Raw genomic sequence first — 27,420 nt, 5'->3', positions numbered from 1 at the left:
AACCAGAAAGGCAAAGCAGCAATTTGTAGTTGCAGCAGCAGCAGGAAAGCAAAGTGCCAGGGGATGGCCTCCAGCCCTCGGTGACAGCAGCCAGGAGCCCCAGCACACAGGGACACCATGGTGAGTGCAAGGGGGGGGCCTTGCTGGGCTCCCCCCCACCCTGTCACCCTCAGGCACCTTGGGCATCTTACCCTCTCTTCCTGCCACCTCAGTGCTGGCACTGTCCCCTCCTGCACCCATCGTGCTCCTTTGCTGCTTTCAGGGAGGTGCCAGGAGTCCACCCAATGTGCCCTCTGGAGTGGGCACAGTGCTGCCCAGGCTTGGGGGCAGGGGGCAGGGAGCAGGGCCGGGTGAGGCACTGGTGCAGGATGCAGCAGCTGGGGATGGGTGCAGGGTCGATGCCTCCAGAAGCTGGCAGCTGACCCCAGCAGATGGAGGACGTGGAGGGGGTGAGGCCAGGCTGGCACACAGAGGGGTGGATTTTGCTGGGGGTGCCCCCACAGGAGAAGCTTTGTGTTCCTCCTGTCCCAGCTTCTCACCAGTGCTTCTGGTTTCAGGGCTCATGGTGCTGGCAGGATGTGGGCAGAGGGCTGTGGGGTGGCAGGAGGTGCTGGGGGCAGATGGATCCTCACCCTCCCAGGCCAGATCATGTCTGGAAGGACCCTTTGGGTATCATTGCCAAGGGCTGGGCCTTGCCCCCTGGCAGGTGCAGGACACAGAGCTGCTGGGAGGGCAGCAGCCAGAGCCTGATGTGGAGGCAGAAGAGGAAGGTGAAAGCTCTCAAAGCAAGGAGATGCTCAGGCACAGGGCAAGGGTCTGCCCAGCGTGGGCACAGCTGTGCCCCTCACCCACAGCTCTGCTCCCTGCCCAGCTGGGGGTGATGCTGTCCCCAGACCCCCCCCCACACACACACACCCAGGGCAGGAAGGGGTTGGTGGCCAGGCTGAAACGGAGCCTTCCCCACCCCTTCTGTTGCCACCACTGAGAGAGGCTGCTCAGATGCTGTCCCCAGGAAGATGCAGACTGTCCCCTCCCCACTGCCACCCGAGACCTGCAGGTGTTCTGTGGCACTGCAAAGGGCTCCACAGCCACAACCTCAACCTCAGCTCCGTGGCCAAGCCCCCAGCCCCAAAATGCAGGAGAAATCTTCCCAGCCCCAAAGCCTGCCTGTGCCTGGGGGGGGGTAGTGACCACGACAAACATCCTCACCCCTACACACACCTCACATCCACCCAACCCCCCCCACACTTGCTCTTCTCAAGGCTTCCTGTGGTTTGAAGGTGTTGGCTGCATCTGAGCTGTGTCTATCTCCACCTTGGGCTCCCTCTGCTTCCCTCTCAGGGCTTGGTGGCTCAGATCTGAGCAGCAGATGATGTTTTGTCATCTCTGCCCCGGGGCTGTTCCCCTCCCTGCCCCAGCGGCCACAGGCGGTGGCAGTGATGGTGACAGTGATGGTGACAGTCTCTAGCCCACAGCCCTCAGCTGGGTGGATCTAGGCTGGGCACAAGGAAGACCTTTTTTTACCCTGAGGATGGTGAGAGCCTGGCCCAGGGAGGTGAAAGATGCTCAAGGTCAGGTTGGATGGGGCTGGGCACAGCAGCACCTAGCAGCAGATCTGCCTGCCCGTGGCAGGGGGAGCTTGGACTGGGTGACCTTTATGGGTCCCTTCCAACCTGAACCCTTCTATGGCTCCTGAGGGTCTTGTTGGGGGCTCTCCAACATCAAAGCAAAGTCCTTTGTGCAAAGCAGCTGCAAACTGCTCCTGGAAGCCCAGGCCAAGGGCAGCTGAACTCTGCTGGGCTCAGCTTGAGGATGAAATGAAGGTGCTTGGCCCAGGTCACCTTCCCTGGGGACCTCCACCAGGGTGGTGGTTGTTGCTCTGCTGCTCTCTGGCTCATCCCTGAGGCTGGCCTGGAGCAGAGGAGGGCACAGAGGAGCTGCTGCCCCAAACCTCTCAAAGCAAATGCAGTGTGTGGGATGCTGCCCACCCATCCCACCAGGGCTTGCTGGGCACTGAGCTTGGGCAGTGCCCTGGTTTTGAGGGGATGTCCTTCCTCTTCACCCTCCTCACAGGTCTCAGTGAGCCCCAGCCCCATGAGCATCCTGTGCCACCTCTCAGGACATGCTGAGGGGGGCCAGGGCACATTCCTGCCCCCCCAGAAATGTGGTGGAAACAGCCCCAGACAGAGCCTTCCTCTAATGCCAGGCAATGTTTGCCCTGCAGCTGGCTGGCACCAGGTGCCCCAGCCCAGGCAGGAAAGCCCCAAACCTATGCCCAGAAGAGGAGGAGGTGTGGTGAAGGCCACTGCTGAGAGCTCTGACTGAAAGAGAACCCCTGGAGGTCAGCCCAGGAGATGCTCTGCTTTGCCTTCATTTGGTGCCCTGAGTGCCCAGCCCAGCCCAGGTGCCTGTACCAACAGGCTCAGCGTGCTGGAGGCAGGGGCTTGGCTTCTCTGCAGGCTCCTCCTCACCTGCTCCTCTCCACCCGAAGCACAAAGCTTTGGCCAGGTTGGGTTCAAGCTGGGCAGCTCCTGGAAGTCACCAGCAGCTCCCTGTGGCCACCAGCAGTGCCCTGGGGTCACCAACAGCTCCCTGTGGCCACCAGCAGTGCCCTGGGGTCACCAACAGCTCCCTGTGGCCACCAGCAGCTCCCTGGGGTCACCAGCAGCACCCTGGGGCCACCAACAGCTCCCTGGGGTCACCAGCAGCTCCCTGGGGCCACCAGCAGCACCCTGGGGTCACCAACAGCTCCCTGTGGCCACCAACAGCTCCCTGGGGTCACCAGCAGCTCCCTGGGGCCACCAACAGCTCCCTGGGGTCACCAACAGCTCCCTGTGGCCACCAGCAGCTCCCTGGGGCCACCAGCAGCTCCCTGGGGCCACCAGCAGCTCCCTGGGGCCACCAGCAGCTCCCTGGGCCCCCCAAGAGCTGCCTGGGTGGCAGCATGGTGACCCGAGCCCAGCTGTGGTTTTCCTGCTGGCTTTCCTAGGGGCTTATTAGGGTGGAGGGGAGGAAGAGGAGAGGAGGGCAAGGGAAAAAAGCTCCTGAGCAGGAGGGTGAGCAAAAACTCCTCACATGGCTTCAGGCTCTCTGAGCAGCCCCCCCCCCAACCCCGGACCCCCTGAGCTGCCCCAAGCCCATGCATGCCACACCAAGCCAAAGGTCCCTGCCCCAGGGCTTGGGTTGCCCCACAAAGCCCTCCCAGCTCCGGGGGGGGCCTTGAGCTGCACTTGGTGAGGGGTCGGGGGGGGGGGCATGGGTGGTATTTTAGGTTGCTAAGCCCAGCAGGGAGTGATGCAGCCGGGAGGGGCAGCAGCATCCTCTCCGGGATGGTCTTTCTGCACCCCCACCTCCCCCCTCCATCGATGGCGATGGTGCTGGGGTGTGCCAAGCACCCTCGGGGCTCACAGACGGCAGGGGCTGGAGGTCTGAATTGTTGAGAGCCAGCAGGAAAATGAAGCAAAAGGGGAAGAGAAGAAAAGGGAAATGGAAAGAGTAAGAGGCTGGGGGTGATGGTGGGGTGGGGAGGGAGGAGGAGGAGGAGGAGGAGGAGGAGGAGAAGTGAAATCAGTACTGGGAGCGCTGGGGTGAAAGCGGAACAGGGGCCAGGGGCAGCTCCAGGTGGGCTTGTCCCCTCCTGGGCACCACAGCTGCATCCAGCAGGCTTCCTCTGCAGCACCATGGACAAGAAGCCTTTGAGTTGGGAGCTCTTCCTGCAGGGTGAAAACTCATTCCCCACCCCTCGCCCCCCCTCCCTCACCGCCCAGCGCTGTTCCTGCCCCATAAGGGGTTAAATCACAGCCCCCCCCCCCCCCCCCCTGCCAAGGATGGAGCCAGGCAGGTCCTGGCATCGTGGTTTGGTGGTGACTTGCCCTGGGCAGCCTGTGCTAGTTGGAGGTGACTGCAGGCTGGGGGGTGGGCAAGATGCCCTTGGAGGGTCCCTTCCAGCCTGTGAATCCTTTGAGCCAAGCACTGGACTCGATCATCTTAAAGCTCTCTTCCAGCCAAGGTAACTCCATGGCTGTGCCCCCTTGTCTCCTTAGGCAGGGAGGAAAGGGTGATGGAGGCACCTCAGCCCTGCTGTAAATGGGACACAGGGGTGCAGAGGATGCCCAGTGCCAGGCATGGTGCCACCAGCTGCACGTTTTGCCCTTCCCCTGGGTTATTTTTGCTGCCCCTTTGCCTCAGGAGCAGAACCTCAGTGGCAGATGCTTTGTTAGTCCTTGGTTATAGAACCACAGAATCATTTGAGGCTGGAAAAGACCTCTGAGATCATCAAGTCCAGCTTATGGCTCAACACCCAGCACCAAGTGCCACATCCAATCCAATTACCTCCATAAGGAGCAGGAGAGAGGTTACAGAGATCAGGTTGGAAGGGAGCTCAAAGCTCAGCCAGTTCCTGCCACCAGCACAGGTTGCTCAAGGTCTCATCCAACCTGGTCTTGAACACCTCCCTGGGCAACCTGTGCCAGTGTCTCAGCACCCTCAACCTGTGCCAGTCTCTCACCACCCCCCCTTCAAACAGCTTCTTCCTAATATCCACTTCCAGTCTCCCCTCTGCCACTTTAAACCCATTCCTCCTCCTCCTCCTCTCATTCCAAGCCTTTGCCAATAGTCCCTCCCCAGCCCTCCCGTTGGTCCCAGTGGGGTGCCAGGGTCTCAGCATCCTCAACCTGTGCCAGTGTCTCACCACCCTCAACCTGTGCCAGTGTCTCACAGGCTGCCAGTGCTGCCTCTCCAGAGTAACAGCCCCATGGAGAGGCAAGATCTGGCCAGAGGGATGGGGAAAGGCCAAGCTCTGGCATTCTAAGCTCTGCAGGCTTCTCAGCATGGCCATGCACCCTGCTTTGCACCACCAAAGGTGCCTGGTTTAGAGCCAGGGCTTGGGCAGGGAGCAGTTGGAGCTGGAGGCAGCTATGGGGTGTGGAGGGAAGAAGCTTCACTGCCATGGCTGGAGGGTGCTGGTGCAGTCCCTGCAGGGCAGCAAGGAACACTTCCACTGGCAGAGCCACACCACCAAGCAGAGCAGAGTGGATGACATGGTCCTGCTCTCCAAACACATCCTGGTTTGCACCACCAAAGGTGCCTGGTTTAGAGCCAGGGCTTGGGCAGGGAGCAGTTGGAGCTGGAGGCAGCTTTGGGGTGTGGAGGGAAGAAGCTTCACTGCCATGGCTGGAGGGTGCTGGTGCAGTCCCTGCAGGGCAGCAAGGAACACTTCCACTGGCAGAGCCACAACGTCAAGCAGAGTGGAGTGGATGATATGGTCCTGCTCTCCAAGATCTCCGAGGAGGCCATCGTGGAGAACCTCAGGAAGCGTTTCATGGACGATTACATCTTCGTATCCTTCCCGCAGCAGCACTCAGGGCACTGCCTCAGGGCTCTGCCAGGCTGGGGACCAAGCCTGGGGTGCTGCAGCGCTTGCAGAGTGTCCAATCGCCACACTGTGGCGGGACAGGGTTGGGATCAGCTAAGGGAATGCTGCTAGAGGCCAGCAGAGGCTCTGCCACCATGAGGTAGGACCCATTTTGGTCCTTCCTTCGTGGCCACAAAGCCCTAAGGGAAGTCTCTCATCTTCTGTCCCCCCCGCACTGGAGAGCCTGTGCTAAGAGAGCTGGACCCCAGGGGCAGCAGTGAGCACCATCCCCTCTGGCTGTCACCCAACTGTTCCCCCTGCCCTCATGCCCACAGCTGCTCTGCACCCATAGCAGGCTCTGGATGAAGCAGCAGCATCTCTGTGGGCATGTGGAGGAGCTGCCACCCCTCACCCTTCAGCAGTGCCAGGACACATGGCACACCAGCAAGGCAAGGCAGGGGGCAAAGCTGCCACCTTGCCCAGTGCTGTCCCCATTGCACCATGCCCCAGCCCGGAGACCACAGAGAGTTTGGGTTGGAAAAGCCCTCTAAGAACAACCTAACCCCAGCATGGCCACTAAGCCATGTCCCCAAGTGCCATGGGCACTTGGCCCAGCCCAGAGGCTGTCACCATAGGGTGGTCCCTGCAGAGCACCACCACGTGTGAGGCTTGGTGCCTCTCAGGCTCTGTGCTGTGATGTTCTCATGGGCCACAGTTTGAGGTGGAAAAAAGCCCTCAAAGAACAACCTAACCCCAGCATGGCCACTAAACCATGTCCCCAAGTGCCATGGGCACACAGCTGCAGCAGATGTTGCTGTGATCCAAGCACAGGACCTGTGCCTTGGCCTTGTTGAACCTCATCCCACCCAGCTCAGCCTCACACTTCACCTGCCAGGACACATGGCACACCAGCAAGACAAGGCAGGGGGCAAAGCTTTCACCTTGCCCAGTGCTGTCCCCATTGCACCATGCCCCAGCCCAGAGGCTGTCACCATAGAGTGGTCCCTGCTGAGCACCACCACGTGTGAGGTTTGGTGGCTCTCAGGCTCTGTGCTGTGATGTCCTCATGGCCACAGTTTGAGCCTCCTAGGACAGTTTGGGTTGGAAAAGCCCTCAAAGAACAACCTAACCCCAGCATGGCCACTAGACCATGTCCCCAAGTGCCATGGGCACTTGGCCCAGCCCAGAGGCTGCTGGCTGTCACCACAAGGTGGTCCCTGATGAGCACTATGTGTGAGGCTTGGTGGCTCTCAGGCTCTGTGCTGTGATGTTCTCATGGGCCACAGTTTGAGGTGGAGAAAAGCCCTCTAAGAACAACCTAACCCCAGCATGGCCACTAAACCATGTCCCCAAGTGCCATGGGCACACAGCTGCAGCAGATGTTGCTGTGACCCAAGCACAGGACCTGTGCCTTGGCCTCGTTGAACCTCATCCCACCCAGCTCAGCCTCACACTTCACCTGCAGCTCAGCTCTGCTGCAAGAGGACAACCTCTTCAGCATGCAGAGCTGGCCCAAGTGGGGCTCTGGTGGCCACGGGGACTGAGCTGCTCACTCAGGGTTGTGGTTTCCCTGAAGATGAGCTCTGTCCTTACAAGGCCATGCTGTGTCCTGGGCTGGTGGTGACACTGCCTCTCTCAGAGCTCTTTCAGTGTCTGCAGGGCTTGGCTCTGGGGGTTGACTTTTTTTTTTCCCCTTCTTCTTCTTCTTCTTTTATTTTTGGAGGAAACAAAAACCAACAAACCAAACAACAAACCCAGACTGCCCCAGGCAGCCTCCTTCTTCCTTTTTTTGGTGCTGCTGAGCACCAGACCCTGCTGAGCTGTGACTCAACACCCCAAGCTTCTGCATTTCCCAGCAGAGCCCTTCTGCTGCTGCTCTTCCCCCAGCCCAGCATCAGGTAGGACTAAACCAGGGCTCAGGAGTGACCCAAGCAGCACTGTTCTGGCCTCAGCTTCCATCACCTCAGTAGTGAATGGTAAAGGTTAGGAGGGACTTCTGGAGATCATCCAACCCAAGCCTGCTGCCAGAGCAGAGGCACCCAGGGCAGCTCACACACAGGAGCACACCCAGGGCAGCTCACACACAGGAGCACACCCAGGTGGGGTTTGAATGCCTGCAGAGAAGGAGACTCCACAGCCTCTTTGGGCAGCCTGCTCCAGGATTTCAGCAGCCTCACAGTGACAAAGGTTCTCTTTCTGTTCCCCTGGTACCTCCTCTGCTGCAGCTGGCACCCAGCACCCCTTGGCCTGTCCTTGGACATCCCTGAGCAGAGCTTGGCTCTGTCCTCCCAACACTGCCCTGTACATCTTTATCAACAGCAACGAGGGCAGCCCTCAGGCTCCTCTGCTCCAAGCTGAAGAGTGGTCAAGGATTAGCAGAGGTTGCCCAGGGAGGTGATGGAGTCCCCATCCCTGGAGGTCTTCAAGAAACCTGTGGCCATGGCACTTGGGGACATGGTTTGGTGGCCATGGAGGGGTGGGAAGGTTGAGTTGCTGGTTGGCCTCAGCCACAACAATTCTGTGAGTCTATGGATTCCAGGATGCTGGAAGTTCACTTCCCAGAGGCCAGGGAGATGAGGGGATGCTGCTGCTGTACCTTGCTTGGGTGACACCATGAGGGACACCCCACTGGGACCAACGGGAGGGCTGGGGAGGGACTATTGGCAAAGGCTTGGAATGAGAGGAGGAGGAGGAGGAATGGGTTTGAAGTGGCAGAGGGGAGACTGGAAGTGGATATTAGGAAGAAGCTGTTTGAAGGGGGGGTGGTGAGAGACTGGCACAGGTTGAGGGTGCTGAGACACTGGCACAGGTTGCCCAGGGAGGTTGTGGAGCACAGAAGCACAGAATGGGATTAAAGATCCCATTCTGTGCTTCTGTGCTCCACAACCTCCCTGAAGGTGTTCAAGACCAGGTTGGATGAGACTTTGAGCAACCTGTTCTAGTGGGATCTGTCCCTGCCTATGGCTGGGAGTTGGCACTGGCTGAGCTTTGAGCTCCCTTCCAACCCAACCCATTTCTGGCAGCACCAAGTCCTGGCAGCAGCTCCGCTGCAATACCTCCAGGAGGAGGCAAGGACCTCCCCAAGCCAACTTCTTGCCTCTTGAGTCAGGGAGGGGAGACATAAGCAAGGACAGATGGACATGAGCAAGGACAGACAGACCTTAACCTGCCACTCAGACCTACATTGGCCCAGTGCTCATCTCTGTCAACCCCTTCAAGCAGATGCCCTACTTCACTGACCGAGAGGTTGAGCTCTACCAGGGCGCGGTGAGGCTGCCAGCTGGGGGGCTGGGAGGGGGTATGTGGGGGGGGGTACACAGCCAAAGCTTCACTGGGATCACTTTGGGATGATCTGGGAAGGGCAGATCAGTTCCACTGGTGTGGGATGAGGTTCAGTGAGATCCAGTGCTGAGTCTTGCACTTGGGTCATGTCAATGCCATGGGTGGAATCAGCCTGGAGCTGATCCAGGGGGGACTGAGAAGAGGTTGGAGCCAGGCAGGGTTGATCTCTTCTCTCCAGTGATAAGTGATAGGACAGGAAGAAATGACCTCAAACTGGTTTTAGATTGGTTATGAGGAGCAATTTTCTACCCTAAAAGGGTTGTCCAGGCCTGGCTCAGGCTGCCCAGGGAGGTGGCAGAGTCTCCAGCCTTGGAGGGGTTTCAGAGCTGTGGAGATGTGATGCTGAGGGCCATGGTTTGGTGGTGCCCTGGCAGTGCTGGGGTGAGGCTTGGGCTGGATGAGCTGAAAGGTCTCCTCCAACTCAAATGATTCTGTGATTCTGAGGGGAGTGTCCCAGGAGTGTCCCCATACCCCCCCCAAAAGACATTTGGTGTGCCCCAGGGGTCACTGCTACCAGATTCATCTATAAGAGTCAGCAAATGAGCCCCAGGAGCAGATCCACATTCCTGGGGAACTCAGCTCAGAAATCCACTCCAAGCCAAAAATAGCTCAAATCCAGCCCAAGGCAGTAGCTCAGCCTCCACCAGCTCCTCAAGGAGGAGGAAAGAGTCAGAACCCTGATACTCTCTTCCCCTGTTACCCTGCTCCTGTTATCAGGAGCAGTGTGGGCAGCAGGACAAGGGAGGTTCTTGTGCCCCTGTGCTCAGCACTGCTCAGGACACCCCTGCAGTGCTGTGTCCAGTTCTGGGCTCCTGAGTTGAAGAGAGCTGTTGAGGTGCTGGAAAGTGCCCAGAGAAGGGCAGCAAGGCTGGGGAGGGGCCTGGAGCAGAGCCCTGTGAGGAGAGGCTGAGGGAGCTGGGGGGTGCAGCCTGCAGCAGAGGAGGCTCAGGGCAGAGCTGATTGCTGCCTGCAGCTGCCTGCAGGGAGGCTGTAGCCAGGTGGGGTTGGGCTCTGCTGCCAGGCAGCCAGGGCCAGAAGAAGTGGACCCAGGCTGAAGCTGTGTCAGGGCAGGTTGAGGCTGGATGTGAGGAGGAAGTTGTTGTCAGAGAGAGTGATTGGCACTGGAATGGGCTGCCCAGGGAGATGGTGGAGTGGCTGTGGCTGGAGGTGTTGCAGCCAAGCCTGGCTGGGGCACTGAATGCCATGGTCTGGTGCCTGGGCAGGGCTGGGTGCTAGGTTGTGCTGTTTGAGCTTGGAGCTCTCTTCCAACCTGCTTGGCTCTGTGATTCTCTGACCCCATCTGCCATGCTGCTGCTGACCTCACCTCTGTGGCAAGAGTCCAATTCCCCATGCCTGCTGGGCATGGGCAGGATGAAGTGGGCTCAGAGAGGGGGCTGAGGGCAGGCAGCTGCTGGCTGACCTGTGCTCAGTTGTCTTTGCCCCTCCCTATTTTCAGGCTCAGTATGAAAATCCCCCCCACATCTACGCCCTGACTGACAACATGTACCGCAACATGCTGATCGACAGCGAGAACCAGTGTGTCATCATCAGGTAGGGGCACACAGGGCATGCCCAGGGGGCTCCTGCAGAGGCCAAGGGGATGAGATTGGACAAGGCCAAGGGCAGGGCTCTACACTTCGACCACAACAACCCCAAGCAGCACTACAGGCTGGGGCCAGAGTGGCTGAGAGCAGGCAGGCAGAGAGGGAGCTGGGGGTGCTGGCAGAGAGGAGCTGCAGAGGAGGCAGCAGTGCCCAGGTGGGCAGCAGAGCCAATGGCAGCCTGGGCTGGCTCAGCAGCAGTGTGGGCAGCAGGACAAGGGAGGTTCTCCTGCCCCTGTGCTCAGCACAGCTCAGGCCACCCCTGGAGTGCTGTGTCCAGTTCTGGGCTCCTGAATTGCAGAGATATTGAGGTGCTGGAAGGTGTTTGGAGAAGGGCAGCAAGGCTGGGGAGGGGCCTGGAGCACAGCCCTGTGAGGAGAGGCTGAGGGAGCTGGGGGGGTGCAGCCTGCAGCAGAGGAGGCTGAGGGCAGAGCTGATTGCTGCCTGCAGCTGCCTGCAGGGAGGCTGTAGCCAGGTGGGGTTGGGCTCTGCTGCCAGGCAGCCAGGGCCAGAAGAAGGGGACCCAGGCTGAAGCTGTGGCAGGGCAGGTTGAGGCTGGATGTGAGGAGGAAGTTGTTGTCAGAGAGAGTGATTGGCACTGGAATGGGCTTCCCAGGGAGGTGGTGGAGTGGCTGTGGCTGGAGGTGTTGCAGCCAAGCCTGGCTGGGGCACTGAGTGCCATGGTCTGGTGACTGGGCAGGGCTGGGGGCTGGGTTGTGCTGTTTGAGCTTGGAGCTCTCTTCCAACCTGGAGGTGTTCAGGGCCAGGTTGGATGAGGCTTTGAGTGACCTGTTCTAGTGGGAGGTGTCCCTGCCTATGGCACAGGGGGGTTGGCACTGTCTGAGCATTGAGCTCCCTTCCAACCTAAGCCATTCTCTGATGCCAGGACGAGGGCAATGGTGGGAGTTGAAGCATAGGAAGTGTCATGGAACCATGAGGAGGAATTTCCTCACTGTGAGGGTGACAGAGCCCTGGAAGAGGCTGCCCAGGGGGGTTCTGGAGTCTCCCTCTCTTGGAGATATTCAACCCCCTCCTGGATGTGTTCCTGTGTGATCCTCTCTGGGTGCTCCTGCTCTGGCAGGGGGGTTGGACTGGATGAGTTTTGGAGGTCCCTTCCAGTCTCTGACAATCTGTGGTGGGCCCTGAGGGGGTGTCTGGAGGGCCTCCATTGCCTTGGCCATGAGCACCAAGAGGAGCTGCAAGTGGCTGGTCCTGGGCTGAGCCCAAGCCTTGTGCAAGGAGTTGTTCCGGCTGAGTGTTGCAAGGGGATGTGGGGCAAGGCCACAGACTTCCCCTTGGAGCTTCCAAGTCTTCTTCCTCCCCTCCAAAATCCAGCAGTGAGAAACCCAACATCTTCTCCTGGGGCAGCTCCACACCCAGCCTTGCCCTGGGCCCCTTCTTCCAGCAGGAGTAGTGTGGTCAGGGGGTGTAAAAAGGAGGTCTAGAGAGGTGACTGTGCCCCTCTGCTCAGCACTGGGGAGGCCACACCTTGAGTGCTGGGTTCAGTCTGGGGCCACTCACTCCAAGAAGCACATTGAAGAGATGGAGCAAGTCCAGAGAAGGGCAACAAAGCTGGGGAAAGGTCTGCAGAAGAGAGCTGGTGAGGAGCAGCTGAGGGAGCTGGGGGTGTGCAGCCTGCAGCAGAGGAGGCTCAGGGCAGAGCTCATTGCTGCCTGCAGTTCCCTGAAAGGAGGCTGGAGCCAGCTGGGGATTGGGATCTTCTCACAGGCAACAAGAGAAAGGACAAGAGGGAACAGCCTCAAGTTGTGCCAGGAGAGATTCAGGTTGAGTGTCAGGAAAAATTTCCACCCAGCAAAGGCTCTCAGGCACTGGCCCAGGCTGCCCAGAGGTGGGCATCCCTAGAGGTGGTTCAAAGCCACCTGGATGTGGTGCTGAGGGAGGTGGTGCAGTGGCAGTGGCTTAGCAGCAGAGGTGGCACTGTGAGCTCTGGGGGAGCACTTGGACTCGATGACCTCCAAGGACCCTTCCAACCTCACCAGTCCTACGGTTCAATGGCTCTAAAGCTCTGATCACCCCCCAGAGGCATCCCCATCCCCAGTGTGCTCAAAGGACCTGGCAGGAGGGAGGGGCACATCTGCCACCTGCTGCCAACCCCTGGCCCTTCCCCAGCATCCCAGCCCAAAGCAGCCCAGGTTGGGTGTCTCTGCTGGGACCATTTCACATCTCCTCTGCTTCCACCCTGGCACAGCGGAGAGAGCGGAGCAGGCAAGACAGTGGCAGCCAAGTACATCATGGGCTACATCTCCAAGGTGTCTGGGGGTGGAGAGAAGGTGCAGGTATGTCCCTGTGTGCCCCCAGCACCACCACACACCCAACCACTCCCCACCCCTCCCCTTGGTCTGATGGTGGCACCAGGAACAGCCCCAGAGGCAGACCCCCACGGAGCAGCCCCAGAGGTAGACCCCACAGAGCCCTGGGGCTGTCCCTAGCTCTGCCCAGAGCTGGTGTGGGTGGGTAACTCCCCAGCCCCAGCTCGACCCTCTCCCTCTTCTGCCCACAGCACGTGAAGGACATCATCCTGCAGTCCAATCCACTGCTGGAAGCCTTTGGGAATGCCAAAACCGTCCGGAACAACAACTCCAGCCGCTTCGTGAGTTGCCAGGGCAGGGCCAGAGGGGCAGTGCCAGAGGGGCAGTGCCAGAGGGGCAGTGCCACGGCCAGGTTCCATCCCAGCAATCGTCCTAGAGCGAGGGGAGAGAAGGGGGAGGTGGGGAGGGGCCTGGGGCGTCTCTGTGAGGAGGAAAGCTGAGTCCTGGGGCTGATGAGCCTGGAGAAGAGCAGCCCAGGAGGGGATCTGAGCAATGCTGGGCAGGAGATAAAGGCTTGGGGGCAAGAGGATGGGGACAGACTCTTCTCTGTGGTGCCAGGTTAAGGGGCAATGGGCACGAACTGGAAGCCAGGAGGAGAAGCTTGTTTGGTGTAAGGATGCTGGAGGCCTGCAGCAGGCTGCCCAGAGAGGTTGTGGAGTCTCCTTCTCTGCAGAGCTTCCAAAGCCCCCCTGGCCATTGTGCTGCTGGGCAAGCTGCTGTGGGTGCCCTGCTTTAGCAGGGGCATCAGACTGGGCAAGCTGCTGTGGGTGCCCTGCTTTAGCAGGGGCATCAGACTGGGCAAGCTGCTGTGGGTGCCCTGCTTTAGCAGGGGCATCAGACTGGGCAAGCTGCTGTGGGTGCCCTGCTTTAGCAGGGGCATCAGACTGGGCAAGCTGCTGTGGGTGCCCTGCTTTAGCAGGGGCATCAGACTGGGCAAGCTGCTGTGGGTGCCCTGCTTTAGCAGGGGCATCAGACTGGGCAAGCTGCTGTGGGTGCCCTGCTGGGGCAGGAGGATTGGACTGGGCAAGCTGCTGTGGGTGCCCTGCTGGGGCAGGGGGATTGGACTGGAACTGCCTCCAGAGGTCCCTTCCCACGCTGGGATCCCAGGAGAGGAGCCAGGGCTGGAGGGAGCGAAGGGTCCCTGGAGCTGGGCTCATGGCTCTCAGCGGGAGCTGTGCTGCTGCAGGGGAAGTACTTCGAGATCCAGTTCAGCAGGGGGGGAGAACCTGACGGGGGGAAGATCTCCAACTTCCTGCTGGAGAAGTCGCGGGTGGTGAGCCAGAACGAGGGCGAGAGGAATTTCCACATCTACTACCAGGTACGGGGCTGGGAGGTGGCAGGGCAGGGGGCACGGAGCCAGCCGGGCACTGCAGGGGCAGGGGCCAGGTGCCCACAGCTCCTGCTTCCCAAGCAGCTCGTCGAAGGAGCATCCCAAGAGCAGAGGCAGAACCTGGGCATCATGAACCCAGACTACTATTACTACCTGAACCAGTCAGACACCTACCAGGTGGAGGGCACCGACGACCGCAGCGACTTCCACGAGACCATGGTGAGTGCCTGGCAGGGGCAACCCCCGCGGCCAGCTGCGGCTGGGCAGGCGCTGATGAGGTCCCCGCTCCCCACCCCACCCCCCCAAGAATGCCATGCAGGTCATCGGCATCCGAGGAGAGGACCAGCAGCTGGTGCTGCAGATCGTGGCAGGGATCCTCCACCTGGGCAACATCAGCTTTCGGGAGGAGGGCAACTACGCTCGGGTGGAGAACCCTGACTGTGAGTAGTGCCCTTGCTCTGCCCTGACTGTGAGTAGTGCCCTTGCTCTGCCCTGGTTATCAGTAGTGCCCCTGCTCTGCCCTGGCTGTCAGCAGTGCCCTTGCTCTGCCCTGACTGTGAGTAGTGCCCTTGCTCTGCCCTGGCTGTCAGTAGTGTCCTTGCTCTGCCCTGACTGTGAGTAGTGCCCTTGCTCTGCCCTGGTTATCAGTAGTGTCCTTGCTCTGCTCTGGCTGTGAGTAGTGCCCTTGCTCTGCCCTGGTTATCAGTAGTGCCCTTGCTCTGCTCTGGCTGTGAGTAGTGCCCTTGCTCTGCCCTGGTTATCAGTAGTGCCCTTGCTCTGCCCTGGCTGTCAGTAGTGTCCTTGCTCTGCCCTGACTGTGAGTAGTGCCCTTGCTCTGCCCTGGCTGTCAGCAGTGCCCTTGCTCTGCCCTGGTTATCAGTAGTGTCCTTGCTCTGCCCTGGTTATCAGTAGTGCCCTTGCTCTGCCCTGGCTGTCAGCAGTGCCCTTGCTCTGCCCTGGCTGTCAGCAGTGCCCTTGCTCTGCCCTGGCTGTCAGTAGTGTCCTTGCTCTGCTCTGGCTGTGAGTAGTGCCCTTGCTCTGCCCTGTGAGCAGTGTCCTTGCTCTGCCCTGTGAGCAGTGCCCTTGCTCTGCCCTGGCTGTCAGTGCTTTGCTCTGCCCTGTGAGCAGTGCCCTTGCTCTGCCCTGTGAGCAGTGTCCTTGCTCTGCCCTGGCTGTCAGTAGTGCCCTTGCTCTGCCCTGTGAGCAGTGCCCTTGCTCTGCCCTGGCTGTCAGTGCTTTGCTCTGCCCCAGGGGGGCGAGGGAGGGAGCCTCACAGAGACCCTTGGCAAGGAATTGCCAAGTGTCCATGGTGCAAACGCCCCTGGCAAAGGAGAGGAGGGGTCCAGCACCTTAGAGTCATGGGATTGGAGGGTCACAGAATCAGTTTGGTCAGAAGGGACCTTTAAGAACATTGAGTCCAAGCCTTGCCCCAGCACTGCCAGGGCACCACCAATCCATGGCCCTCAGCACCACATCTCCACAGCTTTGAACCCCTCCAGGGATGGGCACTCCACCACTGCCCAGGGCAGCCTGGGTCAGGGCTTCACAACCCTTTTGGGGCAGGAATTGTTCCTCATGGCCAACCTAAACCCTCCCTGGGGCAACCTGAGTTCACTTCCTCTTGTCCTGCTGCTTGTTCCTTGGGAGGAGAGACCAACCCCCAGCTGGCTCCAGGTGCTGTAGGGAGCAATGAGGTCATAGAATCACAGAATCAGTCAGGGTTGGGAGGGACCACAAGGATCAGCCAGTTCCAACCCCCCTGCCATGCCCAGGGACACCCTACCCTAGAGCAGGCTGCCCACAGCCTCAGCCAGCCTGGCCTTAAACACCTCCAAGCTCTCCCCTCAGCCTCCTCTTCTCCAGGCTGCACAGCCCCAGCTCCCTCAGCTGCTCCTCCCCAGACCCTTCCCCAGTTTTGTTGCCCTTCTTTGGACCTACTCCACCCCCTCAATGCCCTTTTTGGAGCGAGGAGCCCACAGCTGAACCCAGTACTCATGGTGTGGCCTCACCAGTGCCCAGTACAGAGTGCCCTGGTCCTGCTGGCCACACTGGTTCTAATTATTTCAGACTGAAGCAGTGAGCAAACAGCACAGTTAATTAGCCTGAGCTTAATTAGCAAGAGGATGCATGCCAGCAGCCACTTGCTGGGTTCAGCAGAGGGAGGACCACATCCCATAGCTCCAATTCCTGCACTGGGACAGGGCTTGGAGGGTCCAGCAGTGGCTGCAAGAGGTAAGGCAGGGAGCTGGCAGCTCTGAGCACCCCTCCTCACTCTGCCCAGCCCTGGCCTTCCCTGCCTACCTGCTGGGGATCGACCAGGACCGCCTCAACCAGAAGGTGACCAGCAGGAAGATGGACAGCAGGTGGGGAGGTCGCTCTGAGTCCATCACTGTCACCCTCAACGTGGAGCAGGCAGCTTACACCAGGGATGCCCTGGCCAAGGGGCTCTACACACGAGTCTTCGACTTCCTGGTGGAGGTTGGTGGTCCTGGGGGGCTCAGCCAAGCCTGGCCATGGCACAGAGTGAGGTGGTCACCACCCCAGCCCTGTGTGCAGCCAGCCTCTGCTGCAGTTGGCTCAGCCCAGCTCTCTTTGTAGTCTATCAACAGGGCTATGCAGAAGCCCTACGAGGAGTACAGCATCGGGGTGCTGGACATCTATGGCTTTGAAATCTTCCAGGTGGGTGCTGCTGGGGAAGGGAATTCCCTGCTCCTGCCTGGAGTGCCCCAGGAAGGCTCTCTGGAGCAGCAGCCAAAAGCTCTGCGGCTCAGGGTTGAGGAATAGAATCCCAGTGGCCCAGCATGAGAGGGTTGGAAGGGACCTCTGGAGGTCATAGAATCAGGCAGGTTGGAAGAGAGCTCCAAGCTCAAACAGCACAACGCAGCCCCCAGCCCTGCCCAGGCACCAGACCATGGCACTCAGTGCCCCAGCCAGGCTTGGCTTCAACACCTCCAGGCACAGCCACTCCACCACCTCCCTGGGCAGCCCATTCCAGTGCCAATCACTCTCTCTGCCAACAACTTCTGCTGCCTCCTCTGCAGCTCCTCTCTCCCACCACCCCCAGCTCCCTCTCTGCCTGCCTGCTCTCAGCCACTCTGGCCCCAGCCTGTAGTGCTGCTTGGGGTTGTTGTGGCCAAAGTGTAGAACCTGCCCTTGGCATTGTTCAATCTCATCCCCTTGGCCTCTGCCCACCCATGCAGCCTGGCCAGGTCTCTCTGCAGGGCTCTCCTACCCTCCAACAGCTCCACAGCTGCTCCTAGCTTGGTGCCATCTGCAAACAACTGCAGCCCACCCCCCTGCTCCAGCAGGGCACCCACAGCAGCTTGCTCAGGAGCACAATGGCCAGGGGGGGTTGGAAGCTCTGCAGAGAAGGAGACTCCACAACTCCTCTGGGCAGCCTGCTCCAGGTTTTCAGCACTCTCACTCCAAACAAGTTTCTCCTCCTGGTCACAGGGAACCTCCTGGCTTCCACTTTGTGCCCATTGCCCCTTGGCCTGGCACTGGGCACCACTGAGAAGAGTCTGGCTCCATCTATTTGACCTTTAGCGTTTTGATATTGCTGAGCACTGCTCAGATCCCCTCCCGGGGCTGCTCATCTCCAGGCTCCACAGCCCCAGGGCTCTCAGCCTGTCCTCACCGGCAGCCACCTCAGCCCCTTCTTCTCTTTTATCTTCTGTCCTTCGGCAGAAAAATGGCTTTGAGCAGTTCTGCATCAACTTTGTGAACGAGAAGCTGCAGCAGATCTTCATAGAGCTGACCCTGAAGGCAGAGCAGGTACAGGGTGGGGCTGAGAGGGTGCTGCAGGGCTGCACCAGCACCCCGAGTCCTGCACCAGCACCCCGAGTCCTGCACCCTGCGTCCCTGCTGCCAGTCAGTCCCAGCCCCGTGGCAGGAGCAGGGGGAGCTGCAGCACATCACGGGGCTGGGGACCCACAGCTCTCCCTGCCCTTCCCCAGGAGGAATATGTGCAGGAGGGGATCAAGTGGACCCCGATCCAGTACTTCAACAACAAGGTGGTTTGTGACCTGATCGAGAACAAGCTGGTGAGTGAGATCCTGTCCAGCCTGGGAGGCTCTCCTGGGGAGCTGAGGCACACGGGGAGAAGAACACAGGATGGGCTGGGTGCTGCCAAGGATGAGTGGCAGCCTTTGGCCACCCATGGCTTCGTTCTCCCCCTCCCAGAACCCCCCCGGGATCATGAGCGTCCTGGATGATGTCTGTGCCACCATGCATGCCACCGGCGAGGGGGCAGACCAGACCCTGCTGCAGAAGCTGCAGGCAGCTGTGGGCACCCACGAGCACTTCAACAGCTGGAGCTCAGGCTTCGTCATCCACCACTATGCAGGCAAGGTACAGCACCCTGCACCCCACACCCTGCACCCCCTCATCCTGCACCCCTCATCCTGCACCCCTCATCCTGCACCCCTCATCCCTCACCCTGCACCTTGCACCCCCTCATCCTGCACCCCCTCATCCTGCACTCCTCATCCTGCACCCTGCACCCTCTCATCCTGCACCCCCACACCCCTCATCCTGCACCCTCTCATCCTGCACCACTCATGCTGCACCTCCTCATCCTACAGCCTGCACCCCTCACCCTGCAGCCCCTCATCCTGTACCCTGCACTCACACACTCTGTATCCTGCACTCCACATCCCTCATCCTGCACCCCTCATCCTGCACCCCACACTCCTCATCCTGCACCCTCCCATCCTGCACCCCTCCTGCTGCACCTCCTCATCCTACAGCCTGCACCCCTCACCCTGCATCCCCTCATCCTGCACCCTGCATCACTCAGCCTGCACCCCACAGCTCTCATCCTGCACCCTGCACCTCTTCATCCTACACCCTGCACCCTCTCATCCTGAATCCCCTCATCCTGCACCCCCCCACCCTGCATCCTGCACCACTCATCCTGCACCCTGCACTCACACACTCTGTATCCTGCACCCCACACCCTGCACCCCACGGCCCTGGCCACAGCAGCACAAGGCTGAGGTCCCTCTCCTGTCCTCCAGGTCTCCTACGACGTGAGTGGCTTCTGCGAGCGCAACCGGGATGTGCTCTTCACCGACCTGATCGAGCTCATGCAGAGCAGTGAATAGTGAGTCCTGCCACTGCTGGGGGCCCCAGGGACCACCCCAAAAGGGCTGGGACAGGAGGTGGCATCCTCACCCACCAGACCATAAAAGCTTCTGCCGGAGCCACAGCTTAAGGGCACTCCATGCCCTGCACCTCCCCATGGGCACCGCTGGCATCGCCTTGTTGAGCGCACAGCAGCCAAGGGCTGCAGGCTTGAGGTCCTCACCCACCAGCACCAATCCTGCTTGGCCTGGGTGGCTCCAGCTCAGCAGGCTCTCACCTGGGGACTGTCACCTGCCTTTCAGTGGCTTCATCCAGATGCTCTTCCCAGAAAAGCTTGATGCTGACAAGAAGGGACGGCCGAGCACCGCCGGCTCCAAAATCAAGGTACGAGGCTGCAGGGCGGCAGAGCCAGAGAGCCATGGAAGGACTGAGGTTGGAAAAGACCTCGGGGGGGGGGGGGGGGGAGCACCAAGTCCAACCTTCCACCCAGCACCTCCACGATCGCCAGCCCACGTCTCATGGTCGCGGAGGTGTGGGGTAGAAGGTTGGGCTTGGAGTCGTTGCCCTCGGGGCAGGGCGAGAGGCTCCCAGCGGCACCTTTGATGCTACAGAGGTTGATCCTTGCCACAGAAACAGGCCAACGACCTGGTGAGCAGGCTCATGAAGTGCACCCCACACTACATCCGCTGCATCAAACCCAACGAGACCAAGAAACCGCGGGACTGGGAGGAGAGCAGGTACCAGGGAACCCACAGAGGTACCAGGGAATGCACAGTGGCACCAGAGAATGCACAGAGGTACCAGGGAACCCAGAGGTACCAGGGAACCCACAGTGGCACCAGGGAATGCACAGAGGTACCAGGGAACCCACAGAGGTACCAGGGAATGCACAGTGGCACCAGAGAATGCACAGAGGTACCAGGGAACTCACAGAGGTACCAGAGAACCCACAGTGGCACCAGGGAACCCACAGTGATGCCAGGGAACCCACAGAGATATCAGGGAACCCACAGAGCCTGGGGAATGGGATCCAGGCACAGATATGGCCAGGAAGGAAGTTGCAGAGTCTAGGGAATGGGATCCAGGCACAGATATGGCCAGGAAGGAACCCACAGAGCCTGGGGAATGGGATCCAGGCACAGATATGGCCAGGAAGGAAGCCACAGAGTCTAGGGAATGGGATCCAGGCACAGATATGGCCAGGAAGGAACCCACAGAGCCTGGTGAATGGGATCCAGGCACAGGCATGGCCAGGAAGGAAGCCACAGAGTCTGGGGAATGGGATCCAGGCACAGATATGGCCAGGAAGGAAGCCACAGAGCCTGGGGAATGGGATCCAGGCACAGATATGGCCAGGAAGGAACCCACAGAGCCTGGGGAATGGGATCCAGGCACAGGCATGGCCAGGAAGGAACCCACAGAGCCTGGGGAATGGGATCCAGGCACAGGCATGGCCAGGAAGGAAGCCACAGAGTCTAGGGAATGGGATCCAGGCACAGATATGGCCAGGAAGGAACCCACAGAGCCTGGGGAATGAGATCCAGCCACAGATATAGCCAAGAAGGAACCCACAGAGCCTGGGGAATGGGATCCAGCCACAGAGATATGGCCAGGAAGGAACCCACAGAGTCTAGGGAATGGGATCCAGGCACAGATATGGCCAGGAAGGAACCCACAGAGCCTGGGGAATGGGATCCAGCCACAGATATAGCCAGGAAGGAACCCACAGAGCCTGGGGAATGGGATCCAGCCACAGAGATATGGCCAGGAACTGGCAAGGAGGACTTGGGACCAGGCATCCCTCTACGTGCATCACAGAAGGGCTCCACCTGAGCCCCAGAAGCTCTCACTCCTGCACAGCCATGGGCATCCCCGTGCAAAGCAGTGGTGGAAGGGCCCAAACAGGTCCTCCCCACAACCTGCCAACTTCCTGGCTCCCCAGGGTGAAGCACCAAGTGGAGTACCTGGGCCTGAAGGAGAACATCCGCGTGCGCAGGGCAGGCTTCGCCTACCGCCGCCTCTTCCACAAGTTCCTGCAACGGTGAGTGAGCGCCAGGTGGGGGTGGAGGGGGGGGTTGGGGAGAGGGTCCTGCTCCCCAGCAGTGACTCCCAGCCCCTCTCCCCACAGCTATGCCATCCTCACCCCCGAGACGTGGCCATCCTGGCGCGGGGATGAGCGGCAAGGGGTGCAGCACCTGCTGTGCTCCGTCAACATGGACCCTGACCAGTACCAGATGGGTCGGAGCAAAGTCTTTGTGAAGAACCCTGAGTCGGTGAGTAACCAAGCCCTGCACCCCCAGGAGATGCTGCAAGGAGCTGAGTAGGACTTTGGGCACAGCTGAGGTGGTTTTGGGGTGCAGGAGAAACGATGCAGCTGAGGCTTGGTGTTTGGCATAGTGTCGTAGAATGGGTTAGGTTGGAAGGGAGCTCAAAGCTCAGCCAGTGCCAACCCTCCTGTGCCATAGGCAGGGACAGATCCCACTAGAACAGGTTGCTCAAGGCCTCATCCAACCTGGTCCTGAACATCCCCAGGGAGGTTGTGGAGCACAGAAGCACCCAATGTGATCAAAGATCACATTGGGTGCTTCTGTGCTCCACAACCTCCCTGGGAAACCTGTGCCAGTGTCTCACCACCCTCAACCTGTGCCAGCGTCTCACCACCCTCAGCCTGTGCCAGTGTCTCACCACCCTCACTGCAAACAACTTCTTCCTAACATCCACTTTCAATCTCCCCTCTGCCTCTTCAAACCCATTCTTCCTCTTCCTCCTCTCATTCCAAGCCCTTGTCAATAGTCCCTCCCCAGCCCTCTTGGAGCCCCTTTTAGATCCTGCAAGGCCACTCCAAGGTCTCCTCCAAGCCTTCTCCTCTCCAGGCTGCAGAGCCCCAACTCTCTCAGCCTGTTCTCAGAGCAGAGCTGCTGCAGCACTCTCAGCATCTTGGTGGCCTCCTCTGGACTGGCTCCAACACTTCCATGTCCTGCTTGTGCTGGGGGCTCCAGAACTGCACCCAGGACCCCAGTTGGGGTGTGAGGAGAGCAGAGCCAAGGGGCACAATCCCCTCCCTGGCCCTGCTGCCCACACTGCTCTTGCTGCAGCCCAGCACAGGGTTGTGTCTGGGCTGCACTCACACTGCAGGCTCCTGTTGAGCTTTTCCTCACCCCACACCCCCAGGATCTGCTCCTCAGGGCTGCTCTCAGCCATTCCCCACCCAGCCTGGAGCTGTGCTTGGGATTGCACCCACCCAGCTGCAGGACCTTACACTTGGTCTTGTTGAATGTCATGAGGTTGGCCTGGGCACACCTCTGCAGCCTGTCCACATCCCTCTGGCTGGATCCCTGCCCTCTAGCAAGTCGACTGTGCCACACAGCTTGGTGCCATCTGCCAGCTTGCTGAGGGTGCACTGATTCCCGAGGAGGAAGAGCTGGGAGGGTGACAAAGAGACGCAGGAGCTGAGCAGGGCTTTGGGCAAAGCTGGGGAGGCTTTGGGGTGCAGGGGAGGTGATGCAGCTGGGGCTTGGTGCTCAGCACCCCCTGTCCTTCCCAGCTCTTCCTCCTCGAGGAGATGAGGGAGAGGAAATTCGACGGCTTTGCCCGGGTGATCCAGAAGGCCTGGCGCCGGCACGTCGCTGTCCGCAAGTACGAGCAGATGCGAGAGGAGGGTAAGGACAGGCAAGGCTGGGGACAGCAGCGTCCCTGCAGCCCTCTCAGGGTCTTTCTCCTACAGGCAGAATGGTCACAGAATTCCCAGCATGCTGGGAGTTGGAAGGGACCTCTGGGGATCATCCAGCCCAACCCCCTTGCTAAAGCAGAGCACCCACAGCAGTTTGCCCAGGAGCACAATGGCCAGAGGAGGGTTGGAAGCTCTGCAGAGAAGGAGACTCCACAACCTCTCTGGGGAGCCTGCTGCAGGCCTCCAGCACCCTCACACCAAAGGAGTTTCTCCTCCAGTTCAGGTGGAACCTCCTGGGTGCCAGTTTGTGCCCACTGCCCCTTGACCCACATGATGAAGCCGCCAGGATCCACAGGACAGCTCCCACATCCCCCCCTCCAGCCACTTTCACAGTATCACAGTATCACAGTATCACCAGGGTTGGAAGAGACCTCACAGATCAAGTCCAACCCTTTAGCACAGAGCTCAAGGCCAGACCATGGCACCAAGTGCCACGTCCAGTCCTGCCTTGAACAGCTCCAGGGACGGCGACTCCACCACCTCCCCGGGCAGCCCATTCCAGTGGCCAATGACTCTCTCAGGGAAGAACTTTCTCCTCACCCCCAGCCTAAATCTCCCCTGGTGCAGCCTGAGGCTGTGTCCTCTTGTTCTGGTGCTGGCCACCTGAGAGAAGAGAGCAACCTCCTCCTTGCCACAACCTCCCCTCAGGTAGTTGTAGACAGCAATAAGGTCTGCCCTGAGCCTCCTCTTCTCCAGGCTAACCAATCCCAGCTCCCTCAGCCTCTCCTCGTAGGGCTGTGCTCAAGGCCTCTCCCCAGCCTCGTCGCCCTTCTCTGGACACGCTCAAGCATCTCAATGTCCCTCCTAAACTGGGGGGCCCAGAACTGAACACACTTTGGGAGAGCCAGGCAGCGGCTGGGCAGGCAGGCAAAGGCTGAGGGCTGAGCCACCTGTCCCAGCAGCATCTCTTTGGGCTCCTTGGCAGCATCCAACATCCTCTACAACTTCAAAGAGAGGAGGAGGAACAGCATCAACAGGAACTTCGTGGGCGACTACCTGGGCATGGAGGAGCGCCCGGAGCTGCGGCGGTTCCTGGCCAAGCGCGAGAGGGTCGACTTCGCCGACTCCATCACCAAGTACGACCGCAGGTTCAAGGTAGGGAGACCCCCCCTGGGCTTGGGACAGGCCACAGTGGCTGCCCTTGGATGGGAATTGTGTCTGTGCACCCCAAACACCTCCTCACCCCACCCCCTGCTTCTGGCCCCTCTCCCCAGCCCATCAAGCGGGACTTCATCCTCACCCCCAAGTGCTTCTACCTGATCGGGAGGGAGAAGGTGAAGAAAGGTCCTGAGAAGGGGCAGATCAAGGAGGTGCTGAAGAAGAAAGTGGAGCTCCAGGCGGTCAGCGGCGTCTCACTGAGGTGTGTCCCTCAGCACAGGCTCTGCCCAGGGGGTCCAGGGGGTCTAGATTCACCCAGCAGCTCCAGCAAGCTCTTGTGGCTTTGGTGTCCTTGCCCAGGCTCCAGCAACTCACCTGCAGAGGCAGCAGGACACTGCCATGGGGAGGAGATTCCCCATAGAGTGCTTTGGAGGCCTGGGAGCTCCGTTTGGCCTGGCAGTGTTGGGCTATTGGTTGGACTTGGTGACCTTAAAGGGAGATTAATTTGGCCTGGCAGTGTTGGGCTGTTGGTTAGAGTCATAGAATCCTAGAATCAGTCAGGGTTGGAAGGCACCACAAGGGTCAGCCAGTTCCAACCCCCCTGCCATGCCCAGGGACACCCTACCCTAGAGCAGGCTGCCCACAGCCTCAGCCAGCCTGGCCTCAAACACCTCCAGGGATGAGGCTTCCACCACCTCCTTGGGCAACCCCTGCCAGCCTCTCACCAGCCATGGTCTGGTGACTGGACAGGGCTGGGTGTTAGGTTGGACTGGATGAGCTTGGAGCACTTTTCCAACCTGACTGATTCTGTGATGCTATGAACTGGTTCTGTGATTCTACCAATCCCCCTCCACATCTGCTCGTGGTGGACCCAGACCCAGCGAGGCTCCCAGTTCCCCCCCCCCCCTCACCCTAGAACTGGTTGACACCAGGTGGCCTTGCCCCCCACTGACACCCCTGCCCTGGGGTTTCTCCCTCAGCACCAGGCAGGATGACTTCTTCATCCTCCACGAGAATGACACTGACAGCTTCTTGGAGTCCATCTTCAAGACGGAGCTGATCAGTCTGCTGTGCAAGCGCTACGAGGAGCTCACCCGCACCAAGCTCTGCCTCTCCTTCAAGGACACGTAAGGACGGGTGCCAGGAGAGGTGGCAGAGCTGGGTGCTGCCAGCTGGGTGCTGCCAGCGTGGCCTCACAGCCTCTCTCTCTCCCCTAGACTACAGTTTCGGGTGAAGAAGGAGGGCTGGGGCGGCGGTGGCACCCGCAACGTCACCTTCCTCAGGGGCCAGGGCGATGTGGCCACCCTCAAAGCTGGAGGCAAAACCCTCACGGTCAGCATCGGGGATGGGCTCCCCAGGAATGCCAGTGAGTGCCAGGGGGGAACCTGAGGGGCTATCAAAGGAGGGGGAGATAGGGATGCTGGAGCCACAGGTCACAGCTGGGTGAGGCAGCGTGTGGCCTGGCCCCATGTTTCACCCTGGAGATACCTGCTCCTGCTCGGGTGGTGGCACAGCTGGGTGCAGACTGTGGGGACACCCCCCGCCAGCTGGCTCCGAGGACCATCACCTAACAGGGGGGCTCATGTCCCCCCAGAGCCCACGAGGAAAGCAGTGACACAGAGCAGGGGTGGCAGCAGGTATCCAGCACCATCCCGAAGCGCCCCAGCAGCACCCAGAGGTGAGGAGGGCAGTGCCAAGGTGGGGCGTGGGGGGACCCCCAGCCTGGATGCAGCCCACTCTGCGCTCCCAGAGCAGGGGTGCAGGCTGAGCATGGACACCACCTCCCTCAAAATACACCATGCTGGGGTGGGGTCTTCCAGGGGCATGCAGGAATGGGGCACCCCAGTTCCCCCACGCTGACAGCAGGGCTCAGAGGGACACCTACACAGCACCCCAGAAGCAGGCGCGGGGGCCACCGGCTGCAGCGCTTCCCCCCCGCAATGCCACCCGCCAGCCCAGGGCACGGCCTCCCTCCGGGCACAACATGGACTTCCTCAACGTGCCCGACCAGGGCGTGGCTGGGTAGGTCCTCTGCTGGCACCAGCAGCCCCCTCCCTGCCTCATCTTCCCCTCCTGTTGGTCCCAGTGCCCAGGGCAGTTTGGTGGGGCCCAGAAATCCAACCTGGTCTGGACTATCCGGACCTACTGGCACCTCCAACTGCTCACTGGCACCTCCAACTCCTCACTGGCATCTCCAAGGCCATACTGCCATCTCCAACTCCTTACTGGCACCTCCAATGCCTCACTGGCATCTCCAAGGCTTTACTGCCATCTCCAACTCCTTACTGGCACCTCCAATGCCTCACTGGCATCTCCAAGGCCATACTGCCATCTCCAACTCCTTACTGGCACCTCCAATGCCTCACTGGCATCCCCAAATCTCCTGCACACCCCAATTCTCCCAGACATGGAATCAGGAAGGTTGGAAAAGACCTCTAAGACCAGGCTCAACCTTCCACCCACCACTTCCATGCCCACCTGGCCGTGTGGTCCCCAGCACCACACCTCATTTTTGGTCACCTCCAAGGCAGGGATGGTGACTCCACACTCCCTTGGGCATTCCCAGCACACTGAGTGCCCAGCTGAGGTGACAAAGCATCCTGTCGGTAGGGCAGAGCAGGATGGGCAGGGAGGGTGCAGGACCTCCCCTTCCTCCCCCATCACTGCCATCCGCCCTGCAGCATGCAGCGCCGGCGCAGCCTGAGCCAGCGGCCGCCCCCGGCCCGACGTCCCAAGCCGCAGCCCAAGGCCACCATGCCACGCTGCCAGGCTCTCTACCAGTACATCGGGCAGGACGTGGACGAGCTCAGCTTCAACGCGGGCGACGTCATCGACATCCTACTGGAAGGTACCAGCGGGGTCCTGCCCTGCCCTGCCCAGCTCCTGCCCGCTGGGGAGGTCTGCGCCGCCCCTGTGCCAGCTCCTTTCTCCTCCCTCCCCAGATATCTCGGGCTGGTGGAAAGGCAGGCTGCATGGCAAGGAGGGGCTCTTCCCTGGCAACTACGTGCAGAAGATCTGAGCCCGGGCACAGTGCCCACACAGCCAGAGGCAAGGAGGAGGTCACCATCTCCCCACCGGCTGAGGTCACGGCTCAGGGACCGGTGGTGGCTCTGTGGTGGTTCTCCACCAAGGTTGGCACTGAGTAAATGCTTCCTGGTGAGCCACACACACACCCCCACCCCCACCCCAACCACGGGCTGGGCTGGCTGCTGGGCTGGACCAGTGCCAACCGATGGGCTCCAGCAGCTGCTTCAGGTAGTGACCTTGCCCGCAGCGAAGACTGGCACTTGGCTGCTGCTTCACAGCCTGGCAGTGGAGCTGCTCCGGTGGATCTGGGCTACAAACAAGAACTCTTGTTAATAATCAGGGGAAATAATCAGACTCAGAAATCGAGTCCAGGCTTTGTCTTTCACCCTGCTGCTGGTGACAAGTGCCCTGCACCCACGTGTGTGTGTCCCCCCACTACACGGCAGGACACACATCAGAGGCAGCCCTGCCCACCCCATCTTGAACCCTCCAGAAGATGCTGGGTAGAGAAAGCAGCTCCTCCA

The 27,420-nt window shown here is 60.2% G+C and overlaps 1 protein-coding gene across 3 annotated transcripts; it reads left to right on the top strand.

Annotated features, from left to right (window-relative positions):
- The first annotated feature begins 58 nt into the window (after nt 1–58).
- On the top strand, nt 59–27,256 carry MYO1F (myosin IF). Of its 3 annotated transcripts, XM_064174782.1 has the most exons (28): nt 59–120; nt 5,201–5,338; nt 8,531–8,620; nt 10,152–10,246; nt 12,506–12,593; nt 12,818–12,907; nt 13,813–13,944; nt 14,041–14,175; nt 14,264–14,396; nt 16,238–16,434; nt 16,555–16,635; nt 17,644–17,730; nt 17,913–17,999; nt 18,139–18,306; nt 18,975–19,060; nt 19,344–19,425; nt 19,672–19,778; nt 20,984–21,082; nt 21,170–21,314; nt 22,586–22,700; nt 23,697–23,866; nt 23,986–24,131; nt 24,850–24,996; nt 25,087–25,235; nt 25,464–25,547; nt 25,690–25,891; nt 26,551–26,717; nt 26,812–27,256. In XM_064174782.1, the coding sequence occupies exons 1-28, from the start codon at nt 118–120 to the stop codon at nt 26,886–26,888; spliced, it is 3,300 nt and encodes a 1,099-aa protein (XP_064030852.1). In that variant the 5' UTR covers nt 59–117; the 3' UTR covers nt 26,889–27,256. The 3 variants fall into 3 exon arrangements, 2 of the variants coding, with proteins under 2 accessions (XP_064030852.1, XP_064030854.1); XR_010308890.1 differs by lacking the exons at nt 26,551–26,717; nt 26,812–27,256 and having other exon boundaries at nt 25,087–25,201; nt 25,690–25,776; XM_064174784.1 differs by lacking the exons at nt 25,464–25,547; nt 25,690–25,891; nt 26,812–27,256 and having other exon boundaries at nt 26,551–26,674.
- The last annotated feature ends 164 nt before the right edge of the window (nt 27,257–27,420 follow it).

The sequence above is a fragment of the Pogoniulus pusillus genome, chromosome 41 (assembly GCF_015220805.1).
Source record: "Pogoniulus pusillus isolate bPogPus1 chromosome 41, bPogPus1.pri, whole genome shotgun sequence".
NCBI classification, from domain to species: Eukaryota; Metazoa; Chordata; class Aves; order Piciformes; family Lybiidae; genus Pogoniulus; species Pogoniulus pusillus.
The sequence above is the reverse complement of the archived record's forward strand: the minus strand, read 5'-3'. Positions and strand labels throughout refer to the sequence as shown.

What these genes read in the sequence shown, in the direction of transcription:
- MYO1F (XM_064174782.1), top strand. An exon ending in TCATGGACGATTACATCTTC is followed by an intron (nt 5,339 to 8,530) that starts GTATCCTTCCCG and finishes CCTGCCACTCAG; the next exon opens with ACCTACATTGGCCCAGTGCT. An exon ending in TCCACCACTATGCAGGCAAG is followed by an intron (nt 18,307 to 18,974) that starts GTACAGCACCCT and finishes CCTGTCCTCCAG; the next exon opens with GTCTCCTACGACGTGAGTGG.